This window comes from Oratosquilla oratoria, chromosome 19, assembly GCF_046742065.1.
Source record: "Oratosquilla oratoria isolate Oo_2021 chromosome 19, ASM4674206v1, whole genome shotgun sequence".
Lineage (NCBI taxonomy): Eukaryota > Metazoa > Arthropoda > Malacostraca > Stomatopoda > Squillidae > Oratosquilla > Oratosquilla oratoria.
The window spans coordinates 35,581,457-35,603,969 of record NC_134795.1 but is presented as its reverse complement, the minus strand read 5'-3'; the positions used below and the strand labels follow the sequence as shown (position 1 = coordinate 35,603,969).

Here is a 22,513-nt window from a genome sequence, read left to right as displayed (position 1 = left end):
TTTCAAATCTCTTCTATAGTTGTCTTTTTTTATTTTCTTTCCGTGTCCTCTTGTATTTCTGTCATCCCATTTTATCAGATTCTCTCTATCAGTAATTTCTATGCCTTTCATGATTCTGTAAATAGCTATCAAATCTCCTCTCTCTCTTCTTTGCTCTAGTGTCTGTAGTTTAAGTTTTTGTAGTCTCTCTTCATATGATAGTTTTGAGAGTGTTGGTGCCAGTTTAGTAATTGCTCTTTGTATTCTTTCAAGTTTTTTTATACATTTTTTTGTACTTGGTGACCATATCGTTGCTGCATATTCCAATCTTGGTCTTATCAGGGTGACTAGGATTTTCCTCACCATTTCTTCATCCAGGTATGTAAATGCCACTTTGATTGTTCTTATTAAATTATAAGTTTCTCCAAAAATCTTATTTATATGTTTCTCAGGTGACATATTATTCATAACAATGACTCCCAGGTCCCTCTCATTTTCTACTTTTTTTATTCCTTCTTCTCCCAAATTATATGATCCTGTTATTCTGTTTTTGCTTTTTCCAAATTCCATTATACTACACTTTTTTGTATTGAACTCCATCTCCCACTTCCTACTCCATTCTTGTACTTTATTTAGATCTCTCTGTAGTGATTCACAATCTTCTTCAGTTTTCACTCTTTTCAGTAATTTTGCATCATCTGCAAAGTGTGTGTGTGTGTGTGTGTGTGTGTGTGTGTGTGTGTGTGTGTGTGTGTGTGTGTGTGTGAGTGAGTGAGAGAAAGAGAGAGAGAGAGAGAGAGAAAACACCAGTATAAGTCAATTGTTAATTCATTCAGTGAAGAATTTGCAGATTCCCTAGACTGCCTTTTTCTTCGAAGACATTATGTTTCAGCTGACATTTCCCTTACAATGGTGCAAAGGCCATCAGTAATATAAATACAACACACATCTAAAATAAAATAATGCAATTACAGTACAATTCATTTTTTTTTAACTTACCTGCCTTACTCTTTGGTTTTCTGGTAAATCTATTTTCTTATCTGTGACCACCTCCAACATGAACTTCTCGAGTCCAACTCTAAGGCAGATATTGAGGTTGCGGTGCACATTATTTCGTACAAGTTCGGGAAAATCTCCTCTGGTCACTACTCTGATGCAGATAAATGGCGCGAGCAAAGGTGAGCCCTTAAGTTTAGCACGCTCGGGAAATGCATTAAAACAAACCAGGCCTAGAAAATTGAAGATAGCCTGAAAAGAGACATTTTCTATTTAATTGAAGGGTCATCAATATGCATTCAACATATAAAAAATTTCACTTTCAAGTCCAGAAAAATTAAATACTTAGTTGATATCCTAATTCAAAAGCCTTTTCTGTTCACACACACAAATCTAAATTCTGAAGCAAGATTGTACAAAATACCAAAGCAAATCCATCTTAAAGCATAATTGTACAACTCAAAACAAATACAACAAATCTCTCTCTCTCTCATTTTTTTCTTCCCCCTATCTAATCCACTGGACCAGATCTCTTTTGCAGAAGACCTACAGTTCCCTGGGAACAATGATCTTAATTCAACATTAACCTCTCCCATACAAGTCAAATTCTCGTGGGCAGCATTAGCTGCCTGATGTACAATGATGCATCACAATGTTCGCATTATAGAATATAAAGTTACAGCTGTATTACTCGTCCTCTTTCACTCTGAATATTAATAACCACATAAAATGTGATCAGGCCAGTTCACAGAATATGGGGGTCACTCAGCTATAACTACAAAATAAATATAATCAAGACGCCAATGCTGACATCCTTATGGACCCACTTGCTCCTCAAGACACTTACATAGCCATCACCATATCAAAGGGGTTGACTACAGCTTACTGTAACACCTAACTTCAACTAATAACCATGTTAGATGTCTTAACTAATACAACCCATATGTCCCAATGACTCCACTTCCCACCACAAATGCAACAAAGTAGTCATCTAGTAAAAAATAATTTTTGTCTCAAGTTTCACAGACTAAGAACCCACAGTAGCTGGCAAGAGTCCTTGGGGCCTCCCATATAATCTCTGGGAAGAAAACATGTGTTGCATTGGCATGGAATGGTTTCTAACTGAAAGTAACAGATGGGGCGCAGTCACTGGATGGCAGCACTCCATAATACAGCGCGCGCGCGCGACACACCCACACACACACAAGAAATGATTAAAAAAATATTGGTCACACTGATAAGGCCTAGACTAGAATATGCAGTGACATTGTGGTCACCCAGTACCAAAAAGAATAAAGAAAATAGAAAGAATCCAGAGAGCAGCAACAAAAATGGCACCTGCACTTGCAAACTTGTCATATGAGGAGAGATTGGCTAAACTGAAGTTACTGACTCTGGAGCAAAGAAGAGAGTGAGGTGACCTGGTGACCTACTGACCATCTACAGAATCATGAAGGGCACAGAAATACTCGATAGAGAAGACTTGTTAAACTGGGACAAGAGAAGCACAAGAGGACATGGAGAAAAAAAAAAAAAAAAAACAGCTACAGAAGAGATATGAAGAAAAACAGTTTTCCATATAGAGTGGTGGGCACTTGGAACAAAATGGACAATGATATAGTGTGCGCAAAAACCATTCACGAGTTGAAGAGCAAACTAGACACTGCGAGATACAAAGGCGGGACACCACGAGTGTAGGTCCTCTTCCCGCAAAATACAACTAGGTAAATACACACTTTGGACCCAGTCTGGAGACAGTGCCTTAATCTTCAAGGCACCTCTAATTGGAGGCAAGAGGATTGAATGATTTGTTCTCAACAAGCAATTTGTCATACTTGGAAGACTACTCTTGCCAGCCTATTTGTACAAGAACCAATGAAAATTTAATTTTTATGAGAGTGGAGGATAGATGGAGAAAGAGGAAAAGGACAGAAAGTAGGGAGGTGATTAAAGTGAACTACTTAAATGAGAAAGAAAAGGAGAAAGAATACATGAAGCTGAGAGAGGAGTGTGAGGGATTGAAGGATAGAGTAGAACTAGGAGTGGTGGAGGAATGGAGATGGTTCAAGGAGGGAGTCACAAGGTGTGCAAAGATGGTGTGTGGAACAAGGAGGAAATTGAAGAAAGGGTAGCGAGTGGTGGGATGAGGAATCAAAGAAGGTTGCAGAAGAAGAAACAAGCTTTCACAAATTGGTTACAAAATAGGATGAGAGAATCATGAGAGGTAAGAAGAAAAGAGAAGTAAAGCATAAGATCAAGGAGGCAAAGAGGAGAGCAGATGTGAATTGGGGTAAGAGTATGATGGAAAATTTTTGAAAGTAATAAAAAGATGTTTTGTAAAGAAATTAAGAGGAAGAGGAGGCGAATCAAGTAAAGAAGAGGTAAAAGGTGCGGATGGATAATGGAAGACGTAAGAGGAAGATGGGAAGAGTATTTTAGGGAGTGGCTAAATGTGAAGGATAGGGAGGGAAAGTATTGTTGCAGTGGGAAGTGCCAAGAAAGTGACAGTGATTAGTGAGGAAAACAGAAGAAATAAAGAAAGATGAGGTGAGGGCAGTTAAGATGAGAGCAGGTAAGGCACCTGGGTTGGATGGATGTCATGCAGAATGTCTGAAAAAAAAAGGAGATCCAGTGATGGCAGACTGATTGGTAATGTTTGTTTAAGAGTGGGTAGAGTGCCAGAGGACTGGAGGAGTGCCTGTATAATTTCACTTTACAAAGGAAAAGGGGACAAGTGTGAGTAGTAGTTTCAGAGGGATCAGTTTAAGTGTAGCTGGGAAGGCTTATGGAAGGGTCTTGATTAAGAGGATTAGGAGAGGAACAGAGGGAGAAATTGATGAGGAGCAGTGTGGGTTTAGGACAGGTAGGGATTGCATGGATAAAATTTTTGTGATAGGAGTTATGTGAGAAAGCTTTAGGAAAAAGTAAGGATGTTTTTTGGGCTTTTATAGATTTGGAAAAGGCTTATAACAGGGTAGACAGGAAGGCACTGTGAGAGGTACTGTAGATATATGGGATAGGAGGAAAACTTTTAAGAGCAGTCAAGAGTTTATACGAGAGTAGCAGAACTTGTGTTAGAATCAGAAATGGAGAGTGCGAGTGGTTTGACGTAAAGACAGGATTTATTCAGGAACGTGTTATGTCGCCTTGACTGTTCAATTTATATATGGATGGGGTGGTGAAAGAGATAAATGCAAGGGTAGTGGGTCAGGGATTGGAGATGGTTAAAGAAAATGGAGAAAAGTGGGAGGTAAGTCAGTTGTTGTTTTCTGACGACACTGCACTTTTAGCAGTATCAGAGGAGGGATTGAGGAAGTTAGTGACAGTTTGGGAGGGTGTGCAAAAGAAGCAAGTTGAAGATAAATGTGGGTAAAATGTAATGATAAATACACATTTGGGTATGGATGCCAAGAGGATATTGTATGAAAGAGTGATTGTGCCGACAGCACTGTATGGGGCAGAAACATGGAGCATAAGAGAGGAGGAGAGGAGTTTGAATGTGTTTGAGGTGAGGTGTCTGCGAAGTATGATAGGGATTACTAGGCTAGACAGAGTGAGATATGAGGAGGTGAGGAGGAGAACAGGGGTGGTAAGGGAGTTGGGAGATAGGGTTGATGAAAGAGTATTGGGATGGTTTGGACACATGAAAAGAATGAGTGAAGAATGACGAGTAAAAGAGGTGTGGAAGCCAGATGTGGAAGGAGCATACATGAGGGGGTAACCTAGGATGAGAAAGATGGATGGGGTAAAAGGGGAATGTCTGTTGAGGGAGGATAGGGGAGGACAGAAGACAGGGGTGAATAGAGAATGGTCGTATATGGATGATGTGATCCATGAGGTGGAATGGGGGGTGAGGGAGTATGTGTGAGAAAAATTTGATGCAGCCCGAAGGGATTTCTCAATGTCTTCTCATTTTCATGCATGAGGGGGATGATAGGGGGGGTCACTAATTTAATGGAACGGCTTTGCTGTGGACCTGTTGTGTCTTATGACACTGCTTCTGACCAAGGGCAGCGGACAAGATGCAGGGATGTCCCGTCATCCAGGAGGTGCCAAGATAAAAGGGAGGGAAGAGGGTAGAGGGGAGTGGAATATGTAGGGGATAGAATGGGTGGGAGTAGTTCCTATGCTTTTTTCTTTTGGCTACCTCCCTTGTAAGGGGGAAAAAAGCCTCTGGTATATGTATGTAAAAGTAAGGTGATGAGATATACAAGGGGAGAAAGTGGCAGTAGACTGGAAGTGTGTATTAAGGGAAAGATACTGGGGAAGTACATAGTTTTACATACTTGCATGCAAATGTGGGGGGAAAGGGAGGAATGGAGGTGGATGTAGAATGTAGATTGAGAGAAGAGTAAATGCCTTGGGGGATTGAAGTGTTACGAGAAATAGATATTTGAGAATGGATGCTAAGAAGAGATTGTATGAAGGAGTGATTGTGCCAACAGCACTACATGGTGCAGAAACATGGAACATAAGAGAGGAAGAGAGGCATTTGAATGTGTTTGAGATGAGGTGCCTGAGAAGTATGATAGGGGTCACTAGGTTGGATAGAGTGAGAAATGAGGAGAACAGGGGTGGAAAGGGAGTCAGGATATAGATGAAAGAGTATTGGGATGGTTTGGACACATGGTAAGAACAAAGGAAAAAAGATTAATAAAAGTGGTGTGGAAAGCAGAGGTGGAAGGAGTTAACATGAGGGTGTGACCAAGGATGAGATGGATGGATGGGGTAAAAGGGGCATTGGGAAAGAGGGGAATGTCTGTTGAGGAAGGACAGGAGAGGGCAGAAGATATGGGTGAATGGAGAATGGTCATGTATGGATGATGGTGATGCATGAGGGGGAGTGGGTGGAGGATGGGGGGGGTGAGGGAAACTGACACAGCCTGAAGGGATTTCTCCCTGTCTTCTCCTATTCCGCACGAGGGGGATGGAGAGGGGTGGTCACCGATTTAAGGAAGCGGCTCTGCCGTGGATGTGCTCTGTCTTGTGACACTGCTTTTGACCCAGGGCAGTGGGCAAGATGCAGGGATGACCCATCATCCAGGAGGAGGAGCCAAGATAAGAGGGAGGGGGGGATGGGAGTGGAGTATGATGGGGATGGAATGGGTGGGAGTGGTTTTTATGCTTTTGTTTTTTGGCTACCTCCCTTGTAAAGGGTGAAAAGCTTTTGGTACATGTATGTATGATGAGCTCAAATGAAAAGAAAATGTGTGATGGATAGGAGTGGTACATGCCTTGGCTGGCTAGCTTCCTTGTAAGTGGGAAGATGCATTTTGGTTTATGGACTGATAAATGAATACACATGAATATGAACAACTTCAATAATCCCCAAACATTACCATCCTTTGTAGAACAAGGATTTTTGTAAAATATATCTACTGGCAGAAGCAATAATATCAATTTCTTACCTGTGGCAGTGCTAGGAGTGGTAATATACGTAGAAGTTGAAGAAGCAGTGTGACTAAGGGGGGATATTGTACATCAACAGGTACTTCCCCCCATAGCCCCCCGGCACCTAGCTCGAAGAGTAATAGGACAAGAAGGAACAAGCAGACATGGAGGACATGCTTGGTGTGGTGAAGGGTCTCGGAGAAGGCCAGGCCAAGTCGCCCCACCGCCATCTTGCCTGAAATACACATGCACTGTCAAGTACAAAGAACAAATAAAGCAAAACAAACAAAAAGAAAGTATATATGCTTCCATCTTAAACAAAAGTCAATACAATTAAAATTTTATATACATAGTCTCACGTATAAATGATAGTTGTTAAGAATATATAAACATTTTTTGTAAATTTAGTGACCAATCACGAGTATGTTTGGTCAGTCTTCCTTCCTACATTTTCAATGTCACTGCTCTCACCTTAAAGTCAAAATGTATTATTTATTCCCTTTGATTTCATAAGAAATATGAAAAAAGGCATAAATTTATTACAGTATTGTTTCTTGTGCTTTTGTGAATGTTTAGAATGATTAAAAGAATATCTATGTACCCAAAATTATTTGTGCATTATACTGCACTTTCAATAAATGACTCAACTGCCCAATGTGAAGGTGATAATACATTTAACAGGAAAGAAAAGCCTGCTGCTTTTCATTAGCCTCTCTTCATTTAAGACTTTGCATGGCATTTTTTACAATAGTATGGTGTACACTGCTTCTGACCCTGGGCAGTGGTTGAGATGCAGGGATTACCCATCATCCAGGAACCTGGCAAGAGCCAAGAAAAAAAGGGAGGGAGGGGTGGTAAATGGGAGTGAAATATGTGGGATGAAATGGGTAGGAGTGGATTTTGGCTACCTCCCTTGTAAGGGGGAAAAGCCCGATATTGGTATGTGTGTATGTATTGTGTACATACAAATAAGCAGAAAGCCTTGGGTGTTTCAACCAGATTTTGATATACATATATATACAAACTCTTGCACTACTAAATAAAATCAAAACCTATGTCATAGGAGGAAAAGTGTTTGAATGGATTAGAGCTTGGATCAGTGAAAGAAAACAGTGGGTCACCATTAATGGTGTAAAATCCAAATGGGGGGACCATTTTAACCCACTAAACTCCGATGACAAGATTCTTGTCATTTGGTCAAATAAAACAAAAAATCATAAAACACCAAAATGTTTGATTAAACACCAGAAAAATATGACGTCAGTCATCGCTTCGCGCGAAGCGAGGACTGACGTCATAATTTTCTGGTGTTTGATCAAACATGTTGGTGTTTTATGATTTTTTGTTTTATTTGACCAAATGACAAGAATCTTGTCATCGGAGTTTAATGGGTTAAGTGGAGTTCCCCAGGGCTCTGTTTTGGGTCCTTTATTGCTCCTTATGGGGGATCTGATGCTCTGGAAAGCCATTTTTTTTTTTTTTTTTTGCATGGATTTATATTCTAACACTATTCAAAAATACATAGGAAAGATAATTTTAGCCATTTGTGCTTGCTACCATATGCTAAGTAGGTTTAAAGGGACAATGGGCGTATTAGCCACCTGCAAGAATGAACCCTACATGTGACGAAATACTTGTGAAAATCTAGTGGCATTTGGCATCTTTTTCTCTTAGTTGTCGTACAGACTCGAGCAAAAATGTGTACTTTTTTATTAAATGAACCTTTTGCTATGGGTGGCACTCACTTGTTTGGTGATAAGGAAAGGTGCCCATTGTTGATTAAAAAATAACCCTTATCAATGATTTGACACTGTGACAGCACCCTAGCAATGAGGCTTTTACCCATAAAAGCTGATAAAGGCACAGAAAAGGAGAGAGAAAAAAAAGGCTCATCATTGCAACATTCAATAGATACTAAAGTAAGTGAAAAAGGATTTCTATTTAAAATATCATTATAAAAAAGACAAGAGTATAATTTATATATAGAAATTTTTAGAATGTTATATTAGAAAATAATTCCAGTCCTAACATACGAAAAACCAAAGTATGTTGTGCGAAAAAATTCAGACATCTTATTGAAAACTTTGAAGCACAATTACTCAAAACAGATTTTTCGGTTTCAAATATTTGTCAAATTTCGAAAAATAAATCAAAATTTCTTCAAGCTTACTATGCTAACACATGAATGTTGTGCCTTTCTCATGTAAGTTTTGATAAATGATTAAAATGATAAATAATATCACTAGAGGGAATTATATAGGAAAAAACGCTATCGGTGCAACGTCACAAAGTCATGCATTTTATGACCTATGTATATCTTGATCGATTAAGATTTTAGGAAAAAACGAAATTACACGCTGTTTGTAGGGTATTTGAGATTTTACATGCAAAAGCAGGTTAGTATAGGTAAGTATTAAGATCGGAAAACATTTGTGACGTCATGAATGACATCATACAGACAGATAGATGAAGAGATGGACATACATCATTCAAATGCTCATGGAATATGGAAAATAATCATTTGAATATACTGTAAAGATATCAAGTCGATATATAAAAAAACTTTTTTTTTATTAATATTTTTCTTTCAGTCCGTCTGATCCCCCTTGAGTACTGTACATAACACTTGGACGATGGAATTAATAGTGATGTTAGTAAGTTTGCAGACAACACTAAAATAGGATACCAAAATTCTGCAAGATCTTAACAAATTGTTCACATGGTCTGTGAAATGGCAAATGGACTTCAATATCCCAAAGTGCAGCATGTTAAACATAGAGCTACACAGCCCTGAAAGCAGATACTGCTTAGATAACACATTTTTAGAGAAAACCAAGTGCAAAAGACTTGGAAGTTCTAGCGAGTCCTGACCTTAAATCCAGGAAACGGTGCATTAGCGCCAGGAATAAAGCTAACAGAGCATTAGGTTTCATTGATACATACATACATATACCAAGGCTTTTTCCCCCTTCCAAGGGAGGTAGCCAAAAAGGGAAAGGCATAAAAACACTCCCACCCATTTCATCCCTAAATACACTCCACACCCCTCCCACCCTCCCTCTCATCTGAGCACCTCCTGGATGACGGGTCATCCCTGCACCCTGCCCACCGCCCTGGGTCAGAAGCAGTGTCGCAAGACACAGTACATCCACAGCAAGGCCGCTTCATTTAATCGGCGACCCCCACTCTCCGTCCCCTTTTGCATATAAGGCGAGGACGGGGAGAAATCCCTTCGGGCTGCGTCAAAATTTACTCACACATACTACCCCACCCCCCACCCCCCTGCCCATTCCTCCTCATGCAGTCACAACATCATCCATATACAACCATTCTCCACTCACCTCTGTCTTCCGTCCTCTCCCTTCCTTCCTCAACAGACATTCCCCTCTTCCCCAAAGCCCCCTTCACCCCATCCATCCATCTCATCCTAGGACGTCCCCTCATGTTCACTCCCTCCACATCTGCCTTCCATACCTCTTTTACTAGTCTTTCTTCACTCATTCTTTCCATGTGTCCAAACCATCCTAATATTCTTTCATCAACCCTATCTCCCAGCTCCTTTTTCACCCCTGTTCTCCTCCTCACCTCCTCATTTCTCACTCTATCCAGCCTAGTAACCCCCACCATACTTCTCAGACACCTCATCTCAAACACATTCAAACTCCTTCTCTCTTCTTCTCTTATGTTCCACATTTCTGCCCCATACAGTGCTGTTGGCACAATCACTCCTTCATACAGTCTCCTCTTCGCATCCATTCCCAAATGTCTATTCATTGATAGGATGGTTATAAATAGAAGTGCAGAGGTAATTATCAAAGTCTAGCTTTAGTTAGACCCATCCTTGACTATGCAGTACAGTTATGGTCTGCATCCTTTAGGATATCAATTCACTAGAATCAGGACATAGGAGAATGACCAAAATGATACATGGTCTCAGAAATTTACCTTACAAAGAGAGGCTTAGGCACCTTAACTTACACTCTCTGGAAGGACACAGAGTGCAGGGTGATCTAATAGAGGTGTTCAAGTGGACCAAAGACTTTAACAAGGGTGACAAAAACAAGGTCATATTAAGACAACAGTGCAGGGCTCACAGTAATGGATTTAAACCAGACAAATTCAGATTTAAGAAGGGAAGGCGAGAACTGGTTTACTAATAGGGTGGTCAACAAATAGAACAGACTTAGTAACCATGCAGCAAGTGCTGAAACAGTACGAATCAACTATTTGCGCACAAATTAGCTGCTTGACGTACGATGATGCATAACAATACATGCATTATAAAATATAAAGTTACAGCTGTTTTTCCTCATTCTCTTTCACCCAGAATGTTTGTAACCAGTGAAAAGGTGATCAAGCCTGTTCACAGAATAAGAGTGTCACTCAGCTACTACAAAATAAATATAATCAGAAAGCCGACACTGGCATCCTCATATTCACTCGTGCCTCGTGACACCTACATAAGTGTCATCATATTCAAGGGGTTAAGAAACAACTTTGTGGATGGGGATGACAGGTCAAAATGGACATGGAACTGCATAGTGTAGGCCTTATGGTCTTTTGCAGTCTCCTTTATTATGTGGAGAACAACTGTTCATCAGAGAGAGATGCCTCAGGATTGGAGGAATAACATAAAAGAAGACAATCATGAAAGAGGATGTAAAGAGAAACACCTGAATTACAGACTATTGTGCTTAACCAGTATGACTGCTAAATTGTTTAAGATCATCATGAAAGACAAATGGGCTACATACAATCAAGGTATGGACATTTTGGCAAACAATTTCTTGAATGAAAGACCCTCTATCAAACCCATTAAACTTTTACTTATGAACAAATTATGAGATACAAGAGAGAGGGCTGGGTGGAATGTGTGTACTGTACTTTGATCTAGAGCAATCATTTGATAAGGTATCTCAATGCAAGAAGGCAGCAGTATAGGATAAGATGTAAGGATGAATGGAAGTCCCACATGGGCAAGCACTGGCACCTATGCCATTTTTTATCTATGCCCACATCATAAAAATAAAATATAAAGAATACATATTGTTACAAAAGAAGTTGACAATAACTCAAAACCATGGCTAGAATGGTGTCCCCTTCCTAAAAACTTTTTGAAGCAAGGAATTTAGTGTAGGTTGACCAAACTACGAAAATTTCAAAAAAGTATTTTATATTTTGGAAACTGACAATAGTAGTACATATATATATATATATATATATATATATATATATATATATATATATATACACACACATACATATACAAAATCACTACTGATCTACTCACTGAGAACTGAATTACAAAAGCAAAAGAAGAATTAGCAAGTTTGGCCAAGAATAACACCACTCAACATACACAACTGAGCACCATCGACAAACAAGGGTGAGTTTTCACTAGATAGATGGACAGATGATTAAAAAACTCAAAATTAGGGCATGCAGCATTAGTGATCTTCACATAAAATGAAAGGTATAAATAAGTGCAAGAGAATACCAAATACAGCAACCAAACTGATCCCTAGCCTAGCAGATAAATCATACAAGAAAACTTGGTTAGACTTGACATAATTCAAAAAGGAGATGTGATGGGTGAAACGAGTCGATAAAGCAGACAAGATCTCATGATTTGGGATGGGAGATCTTCACAAATTCAAGAAAACACTAAGCTACAAACTTGAAAGATAACTAGAAACAGTTTTTTCCATACAGATACATGAAATATCCTGCAATAAAATCCAATATAAGACCATGAATTTAAGCCAAGTTTGATTAATGAAGAAAAACAGACTATCCAGAAGCACAGCTCATTTCCTGTATACAGGAAATTATACATCATAAATATATACAAACAATATGTATAGACTGCACAATAATGAAACAACATGGGTGAAGACAACCCACAAACATGTACTCGATATTAATTCCTTGTTACTAAAATTGGGGGTGAGAGAGATGATGGGTTTTGAAGATGGACAACAAGATGATCCTCACTGCTATCCATCTTCCAAAATACCAACTAGCAAGTACCCATCATTGTTCTTTTAAATGAGGGAATAAATAACATGTTCTTTACCTTTTGAGCAGCATATATTTCTTGTTATATAATTCATACTTCACACAGTACATCTCCAACAGCCACAAAAAGCAATAACATGGAGAACTAATGCACACAGGTCTACATGGACACTTGAAACGAGGTGAGCATTCTCTTGCCTCAAGGTATCAACTTCGCCCAATTTTTTTCTTTCATTCGACTGTTGGCACTTCTCCGGCACTGCCCCAACACAACACCAGCTCTTCACCTTTCTGAACCCCTTCATATGCTGCATATAACAAAGATTAGAAAGATAAGATATACCACGTGATAATGTGTGGTTTCATCTGATAAGAGATCCTAGTACAGTCTAACACAGAAACATGGGGTCACTCAAATAACCAGCAAGTTGCTTATCACTTACTCCCTCACATTAATAAAAATTTAGTCAAGTACAATTTCATTCCATTTCAAGTACATTAGAGGCATTATTGTACTTTGTAAACAAAACTAGTCCATACAAGGGTACCCATAAAAGGGAGAGGGAGGGGAGACAGGAAGAGAAAAAGCAGAACAAAGAAAGGGAGAAAGTGAGGGAGATAGAAAGTCCCTAAATCACTGATCACATATGGAAAACAGGATGAGGAAGACTTCCCATTTTACTAGTACAAGTTCTACCATTTTCAAATGTAACTAGTTACAAAATCTCTATTACAAATGAATACAATCTCCTATAATAATAGAATACAAAACAGAGGTTCCCAAGGATAAGCAGGCACTGACCTTTATCGTACCTTGAAATTATCAAGAAGTGTTTAATGGTACCATTTTGCTGACTACACCTCAACTATAGCGGCATCTGTAATAATAAACAGTTGTGTAAACATATGATCTATAATGGTGAATGGCTTTTAATACAAATGCCACTATCCTTGTAACAAAAACACTGCCCATAGCAATGGTCATTCTAAGAATATCCCTCATAAGCAAATTTATTCATCAGAGAAGCAAAATTATGGCCTGAAAAAGTAGACACCTTAAAACTATGACAATCTTTGAAACAAGCAGACAATATCGATGTCCCAAAGCACTTGCATTTTAATAAATCATTCATTCTTGTCCAACATGAGGTAACTAATGGGTACCTTAAGTGGTGGTCCTGTAAGCTGGACATCCAGGAGAATTGTCCCCCTTCAAAACCTAGTCTATATCCCCTTCATCATCTTATGGTGAAGCCTTGAGGGGCTGACACACTTCAGATTGGGCCCAAGAACTTTGTCTACCACTATATCTCCTCCACCTTTTCAAACAAGAAGATCCGACAATGCACCTCTTCTACTACAGACCAATAACAAAGAAATAGTCCCACACTAATACAACACACACTCTTTATATTTCTTCCCAGAGAGATCTATGGGGACCCCAAGGACTGTTGCCAACATTTGTACACCTGTTGGTTTCCAGACAATGAAATCCAAGGCAATAATTACTATTTGCTGTCCAAGCCCAGTAAACTATCCCCAAATGTACTGGTTTGAGATCACAACAGTGTTTGTGTGGTGGTCCTCTAGTATGTCAGAAAGGAGTCACCTCTGCCACTCAAGTCATCAACCCCACGAAGGAATCCCTCCCACAACAAACAATAACCACAATGGCTTGATATTATTCCGGTCACAATCCAGCTTCAAAACAATACCAAAACAGAATAAGGTTGTCCACTGAATCAAACTGCCCAGGATGCAAGCACCACAGAATACATAGGGGTGTCTCATGCATTTATAACTCCCAAGAAATGTATAAACAACTTTATATTATTGCATTTCACTACTGATATCTAGTACCTTTGTCCTTAGGACCAATATAGAGGTGGTGAAGGAGAGGTCATTTTTTTCAGAAATTAATCTGCTGAACTTGCATAAGCTTTAGAACATTGGCATATCAACTTCAATACTCAAGCAATCACTGCTCATCTATAAAATTGGTTTTCAATTGATAATTACACACATACCTAATACTAGTTATCATTTATGTCTGTTATCTGGGAACATCCGAGTACAAAATTTGAAAAGATTCACATTCTTTAGAGATGGCAATACCCTTGTTCAATATTACTAGATTCAGTTAAACAATAAAACAAACAAATAAATAAATAAAAAAAAGTACTGTACCTATTTAAGATTTCGACAAAGCCCAAGTTTATGATAAAGCGACAAGACTGATAATATAATCATTTCATTGTTATTTATATCTGATGAAAGTCATCAGTTGGGTAGTCTGATATGCTATACAAGATATAAATATAAACTACTGTTTACTGAATCATTACATTTGAAGGTAGCAGGTCTTATGCAATAGAGATCAGGGGCAACTGATTGATTAATCATTTGTGGTAAATTTGTACTGGTAGCCCTCTCTGACAAATCTGTGGATGTAACTCTCCTCATTTTACTGACTTAATACAGTAAAACCCCGATTATCCGAAACGAAAGGGGGGAAGCCTCTTTCGGATAAGCCGATTTTTCGGATAATCCAGATTTATCAGAAATATATTTCATGTTGACATACTTTGTGTGTGTGTGTGTGTCCTCTCTCTCTCCATCAGTCTCAAGTTGTGGATGGAACAACTTTTTTTTCGTGTTGACGTACATACCTTATACGTAACAGAGAACAAGAATTATTCCATACATATATCTTCCACTATCCTGACAAACACAATAAAGCAACTCTGCCACTCCCCGCCTCCGTCACCATCACTCCACAACCCTTCCACTCCCCACATACTTAAACGCACACACACAAACACGCACACACAAATACACAAACTCGCGTGCGCGCTTATACACACACAAACACACACACACAAGCGCACACAGACACACACACACACACAAACGCTCACACACAAATACACACACTCGCGCACGCGGGTGTATACATACACAAACACACACACATACATACACACACATAAACAAAGTAGTACGCTTAATACGTATTCATTTTAACTGTTCTTATAAATTTTAAATGTGTTAATATAGTACATATGTAGTTACTTTTATTTATTTTCATATTTTTGATGTTTTATAATGTTTTAGTATAAAAAAAATTAATTGCATTATCCAAATCAATTTCGGATAAACCCGTTTTTCGGATAATCCGCTTTCGGATAATCGGGGTTTTACTGTATTCAACAATTTTACCAAGCAACTGACATTCTCAGATCAGAGAGTTTACCAACAGACCCATATTTGCTAACCTAACCTATGCTTACTGACCTATACAATGCACTGACCTACAATACAATCTTGTTTTAGGCGAGGAATTTTTTTTTTTTCAGAAAAAAATTATATATATTATATATATATATATATATGTAGTGGGGGGACGGAGAGGGGGGGTCGCCGATTTAATGAAGCGGCCTTGCTGTGGATGTGCTGTGTCTTGCGATACTGCTTCTTAACCAGGGCAGTGGACAAGGTGCAGGGATGACCCGTCATTCTGGAGGTGCTAAGATAAGAGGGAGGGTGGAGGGGTGTGGAGTGTATTCAGGGATGGAATGGGTGGGAATGATTTTATGCCTTTTTCTTTTTGGCTACCCCCCTTGTGAGGAAAAAGCCTTGGTATATGTATGTATATGTATGTATGTAGTGGTAAATAGGATTATGATAGGAAGAGTTAAGGATGTACATGTGCTAAGGGGAGAGGGTGGGGGAATATCAGATCATTTTCTGGTGGAAGGTAAGTTGAGAGTGGAGGACAGATGGAGAAAGAGGAAAGGGACAAAAGGTAGGGAGGTGCTTAGAGTGAACTCTTTAAATGAAGAGGAAAAGGAGAAGGAGTACAAGAAGAAGCTGAAGGAGGAGTGGGAGGGAGTGAAGGATAGAGTAGAGGTAGGTGTGGAGGAGGAATGAGGATGGTTCAAGGAGGGAGTCACAAAGTGTGCAAGGATGGTGTGTGGAACAAGAAGGACAGGAGGAAATAGAAGGAAGGGTAGTGAATGGTGGGATGAGGAAATGAAGAAGGTTGTAGAAGAGAAGAAGCGAGCTTACACAGATTGGTTACAAAATAGGACGAGGGAGTCATATGAGACGTACAAAGAAAAGAAAAGAGAAGTAAAGAAAAAGGTAAAGGAGGCAAAGAGGAGAGCAGATGTAAAATGGGGTAAGAGTATGACAGAAAATTTTGAAAGTAATAAAAAGATGTTTTGGAAAGAAATTAAGAGAGGAAGAGGAGGCGAATCAAGTAGAGAAGAAAAGGTAAAAGGTGCAGATGGAGAGATGATAATGGAGGAGAAGGCAGTAAGGGGAAGATGGGGAGAATATTTTAGGGAGTTGCTAAATGTGAAGGAGGATAGGGAGGGAAAGATAGCTGCAGTGGGAAATGCTAAGAAAATGAGAGTGATGAGTGAGGAAAATGGAGGAGAAATAAGGAAGGATGAAGTGAAGGCAGCAGTTAAGATAATGAAAGCAGGTAAGGCACCTGGTCTGGATGGATGCCATGCAGAATGTCTTAAAAAAGGAGGTACAGTGATGGTGGACTGGTTGGTGAGGTTATTTAATGTTTGCTGGAGAGAAGGTAGAGTGCCGGAGGACTGGAGGAGTGCTTGTATAAATCCACTTTACAAGGGAAAGGGGGACAAGTGTGAATGTAGTAGTTTCAGAGGGATTAGCTTGTTAAGTGTAGTTGGGAAGGCTTATGGGAGGATCTTGATTGAGAGGATTAGGAGAGGAACAGAGGGAGTAATTGGTGAGGAACAGTGTGGATTTAGGACAGGTAGAGGTTGTGTAGATCAGATTTTTGTGGAAAGACAGATATGTGAGAAAGCTATAGGAAAGGGGAAGGATGTTTTTTGGGTCTTTATAGATCTGGAAAAGGCTTATGACAGGCTAGACAGAAAGGCATTGTGGGAGGTTATGCAGATATACCGGATAGGAGGAAAACTTCTCGGAGCTGTCAAGAGTTTTTATGAGAGTAGTAGAGCTTGTGTTAGGATTAGAAATGGAGAGAGTGAGTGGTTTGAGGTAAAGGTGGGACTTCGTCAAGGATGCTTTACGTCACCCTGGCTGTTCAGCTTATACATGGATGGGGTAGTGCGAGAGGTAAATGCAAGGGTAGTGGGTCAGGGATTGGAGATGGTTAAAGAAAATGGAGAAAAGTGGGAGGTGAGCCAGCTGTTGTTTGCGGACGACACTGCGCTTGTGGCAGGATCGGAGGAGGGATTGAGAAAGCTGGTGACAGAGTTTGGGAGAGTGTGTGATAGAAGAAAGCTGAAGATAAATGTGGGTAAAAGTAAGGTGATGAGATGTACAAGGGGTGAAAGTGGCAGTAATCTGGAAGTGAGCATTAAGGGAGAGCAACTGGAGGAAGTGGATAGTTTTAGATACTTGGGTGCAAATGTGGCAGGAAAAGGTGGAGTAAAGGTGGAGGTAGAATGTAGATTGAGAGAAGCGAGTAAATGCCTTGGTGGATTAAAGAGTGTAATGAGGAATAGACATTTGGGAATGGATGCTAAGAGGAGACTGTATGAAGGAGTGATTGTGCCAACAGCACTGTATGGAGCAGAAACATGGAACATAAGAGAGGAAGAGAGAAGGAGCTTGAATGTGTTTGAGGTGAAGTGTCTGAGAAGTATGATGGGGGTTACTAGGCTGGATAGAGTGAGAAAGAACATAAGAACATAAGAAATAAAGGAGACTGCAAAAGACCATAAGGCCTACACTAGGCCTTATGGTCTTTTGCAGTAGGAGGTGAGGAGGAGAACAGGGGTGGAAAGGGAGTTGGGAGATGGGGTTGATGAAAGAGTATTAGGATGGTTTGGACACATGGAAAGAATGAGTGAAGAAAGACTAGTAAAGGAGGTATAGAAGGCAGATGTGGAGGGAGTGAACATGAGGGGACGTCCTAGGATGAGATGGATGGATGGAGTGAAGGGGGCTTTGGGGGTGAGATGAATGTCTGTTGAGGAAGGACGGGAGAGGACAGAAGACAGGGGTGAATGGAGAATGGTTGTATATGGAAACTGTTGTGAGGCATGAGGTGGAATGGACGGGGGGATGGGGGGTGAGGTAGTCTGTGTGAGCAAAATTTTGAAGCAGCCCGAAGGGATTTCTCCCCGTCCTCTCCTTTATATGGGGGGACGGAGAGGAGGGTCACCGATTTGATGAAGCGGCCTTGCTGTGGATGTGCTGTGTCTTGCGATACTGCTTCTGACCCATGGCAGTGGACAGGGTGCAGGGATGACCCGTCATCTAGGAGGTGCTAAGAAGGGAGGGAGGGTGGAGGGGTGTGGAGTGTTTTCAGGGATGGAATGGGTGGGAATGATTTTATGCCTTTTCCTTTTTGGCTACCTCCCTAGTAAGGGGGAAAATGCCTTGGTATATGTATGTATGTATATGTATATATATATATATATATATATATATATATATATAGATATATATATATATATATATATATATATATATATATATATATATATATATTTATATATATATACATATATATATATATAAATATATATATATATATATATATACACATATATATATTTCCTGGAGGAAGAAGTGGGCAAAGAAGGAGAAAGAAGAGGAGGAAACGGAGAAAGAAGGAAGAAGAGAAGAAAGAAGGAAGACGTGAAAGAGCAGAGAGGAGGATGAACAGGATGGGGGAGGAAGAGAATGAAGAAGAGAAAGACCAAGTAGGAGGAAGAAGAGGGTGGAGAGAAAGAGAAGGAAAACAATGACAAGGAAATGGACAAAAAGAACTAGATGATGTATACCAATCCATCAATCAATCAATACATTGTCCCAAGTCTTCTGTATCAAACATTCCTGGCTCCCTGATAACCAGCAATAGCCACAAGATTGGCCCAAGTCATTGGGTGTTGAATGTTCAATAAGCCAGTGATCTTTTCAAACACTTCACAGGTGTTGAAGAGCTTTCATCCAAATGAAAATCTACAAAGTGCCTATCATCACCATGAGTAACAAGAGAAACCCTTTAGCAGACAAATGCATCTGGAAGAGGCGAGAGAGAAATTTAGTGAAATATAGACAAGTTGGAAACAAAACAAATTTATGCATACATACATTTTAAGAAAAAAATTGATGCTGATAGATACAAAGACGGGTCACCATGATCATAGCTCCCTTCCTGTATAAAACAACTAGGTAAATACATGCATATACCAAAGGCCTTTTCCCCCTTATCAGGGAGGTAGCCAAAAAACAAAAGAAGGGTCACCACAAGCATAGTTCCCTTGCCATATATTACAACTAGGTAAATACAATCCCACAAATTTGTATCGGATAAAAAAATTGTTTTAGGCTAAGGAGATCATGTATCAACAAGTGATGTTGATCAATTCATTGTTGTTCTTCTCTTTTGCTGGAGACTTAAGGCCCCCCAAAAAAAAAAAAAAAAAAAAAAAAAAAAAAAAATGGCATACAGTTCAGCCCACTAAATCGCTTTGGAAACAAGTTACTAGCCTCTTGGGACAGCACCTCAGGGTAAGGGTGGGGATTTTGTGAGCTGCTCTGAACAGTGGGTTGGTGAATGGTTCCTCTCTAAGGAGGTTGTGCCTTTGGGGGTCCATCCTATCTATACCACCTCAGTGCCACAGGCAGCCTCATATACCCACTTGCACTTCAAGACACCTATGAAGTAACAAGGTTAATCGTGACTAGGTATCCCAAGTAAATTCATTACATACATGGGGGGGGAGAGGGGGGGAGGGGGGGAGAGAGAGAGAGAGAGAGAGAGAGAGAGAGAGAGAGAGAGAGAGAGAGAGAGAGAGAGAGAGAGAGAGAGAGAGAAGAGAGAGAGAGAGAGAGAGAGAGAGAGAGAGAGAGAGAGAGAGAGAGAGAGAGAGAGAGAGAGAGAGAGAGAGAGAGAGAGAGAGAGAGAGAGAGAGAGAGAGAGAGAGAGAGAGAGAGAGAGAGAGAGAGAAGAGAGAGAGAGAGAGAGAGAGAGAGAAGAGAGAGAGAGAGAGAGAGAGAGAGAGAGAGAGAGAGAGAAGAGAGAAGAGAGAAGAGAGAGAGAGAGAGAGAGAGAGAGAGAGAGAGAGAGAGAGAGAGAGAGAGAGAGATACACATTTGGGAGCGTTGAGAATGAACGTCACATGATAAATAGCCTATATTACCAAGATTGGAGAGAGACACATGGATATTGTCAATGTAAGAACATAACTAAGATTAATCTATAGGGGAACCCTTAAATTTTTGACAAACTTAAGAGCAGCAATTGTAAAACAAGTGACTACAGGATATGAAAATTAAAAGTTTTCATATAAATGTGTTAACTCCTGGAATAGCCTAGATAATACAGCACAAGCTGGTACCATACATGAATCTAAACTTGTGTAGGAACCAACAAGATGCAGAGGCAAAAATACACCGGCAAGACAGATGGAAAAATACGCACCAAGACCAAGTTGATGATAACAAAAGGATTGGTTTAATCAAAGATGTGCAACAGCAAAATAGGACACAAGGCATGCAAGTGGCAAAAAAAATAAAGGCAAAAGAATACAAAAGTCAGGAAAGAATGAATTAGATTTAAAAATGTGAAAAGGATGTACAGCAGTCAAGTGTAAAAATGAACCTACGTTGTTCTACAGATATGTGAATGGCAAGCTGAATATCCAAGTTGAACATTGATGGGGTAGTATATGAAACAAGAAAGCTGAAATTAAGAATAAAAGTTCCTAATCAGTATTCATCAAGGATGAGGTCAACATTGAAGTGGAAGTACAAATGGTGATTAAACTTTGAGAACCTGGGTGAGACATATGAACCAGATGTTATCTCGAACCAGATACTGAATGTAGAAAACTGTGGATAAAATACAACTTGCTGCATATTCTCTGAAAGAAGGGAAGATGCCCATGAGCTAGAAATCCAGCAATGTAGTGATAATTATAAAAATAGGAAACAGGGAGGATCCAATGAATTACAAACCAGTGTCCTTGACCTGGATGTCAGCCAAAAAGTGAGACTTGTAAATGACTGATGAACAAGTTATTTAAAGGAGAAGGGAGTCTTTGTTGACAATCATTTTAGATTCAGAAAATGAAAATAGTGTTTATCCAGCCTGCTACATTTTCACCAATGATCAATAGCTACACGAGAGAAAAGGTGTGGATTCTTTATACTTGGATTTGGAACAGTCTGTAGACAAGATGTAGGACAAATAGAGTATATAGCAACTGATAAAAGAAAAGAAAAAGTCAAATAAGAGACATGTCAGACTGGAGAGAAGTGACTAGTGGAGTACCTCTAGGTTTGGTTCTAGCATCAGTAATGTTTTTACTATGAATCAATATGATGGATGGAATAGGCAGCTAAGCAACTATTTCCAAACAAAAATGGTGAAAGGTGAAGATGATCTTAAGTTACTATAGGAAAAGCTAATTTAAGAGTGATATATGCAGCAAAAGTGCGATCACAAAATACACAAGAGACTGAGCAGCAACCAAAATTATTCTTGTTCTGGCTGATAAAACATATGGTACAAGAACAAAAAAAAAAGTTTGTTGGTATGGGATGAAACAAGATATTTGAAAGCACAGCTTTCAACACTGATCTGGAAATTTATGAAATAAGATGATCCAGGCCAAAACATTCAACAAATTTAAGGCAAAGCTTGGTAAATGAAGATATAGAAAGAGGAACATGCACATCTCTAAACCTGTATACTACAATTGGTAAACACAACTAAAACACATAATTATCCTTAAACACACACACACAAAACTCGTGGCGCAGTGGTTAGAGTTCCCAGCTGCCACTACAGAGGTCCAGGCTCAAATCCTGCCCAGGGCTGAAATAATTTCTGTATCACTGCACTGCAAAGTGTAACTCCAACTCTTGTGGGCATTGGGTGTGTGTGTGTGCGTATAAGATCATGGCATTACCCATAGATTGGTCATATATGAGCTCTGAGCTCTCTTTTAGGAGGGGAATAGCTGTCAATCACAAGTCCAACACGTGATCTGAGACCATGGTGAATCTCACACACAACACCTCGTGTCGCAATGGTTGTTGTTGTTGTTGTTCCTTAGACTGTCTGTCTGACCAGTCCTGTCTCCTCACAGAATGCCACAGCCAAAAT

The 22,513-nt window shown here is 39.7% G+C and overlaps 1 protein-coding gene across 17 annotated transcripts in view; it reads right to left on the bottom strand.

The window, feature by feature from the left end:
* egh (beta-1,4-mannosyltransferase egh) overlaps nucleotides 1-22,513 on the bottom strand; it is a 65,771-nt gene that overhangs the window by 38,327 nt on the left and 4,931 nt on the right. For 7 of the 17 annotated variants that reach the window (XM_076202880.1, XM_076202883.1, XM_076202882.1 and 4 more), the window contains 3 exons: nucleotides 13,187-13,262; nucleotides 6,384-6,601; nucleotides 979-1,227 (listed from right to left, as the gene is read on the bottom strand). In XM_076202880.1, the coding sequence (XP_076058995.1) occupies nucleotides 979-1,227; nucleotides 6,384-6,596 (462 nt within the window). In that variant the 5' untranslated portion in view covers nucleotides 6,597-6,601; nucleotides 13,187-13,262. The other 10 variants (XM_076202881.1, XM_076202889.1, XM_076202888.1 and 7 more) reach the window with 4 other exon arrangements.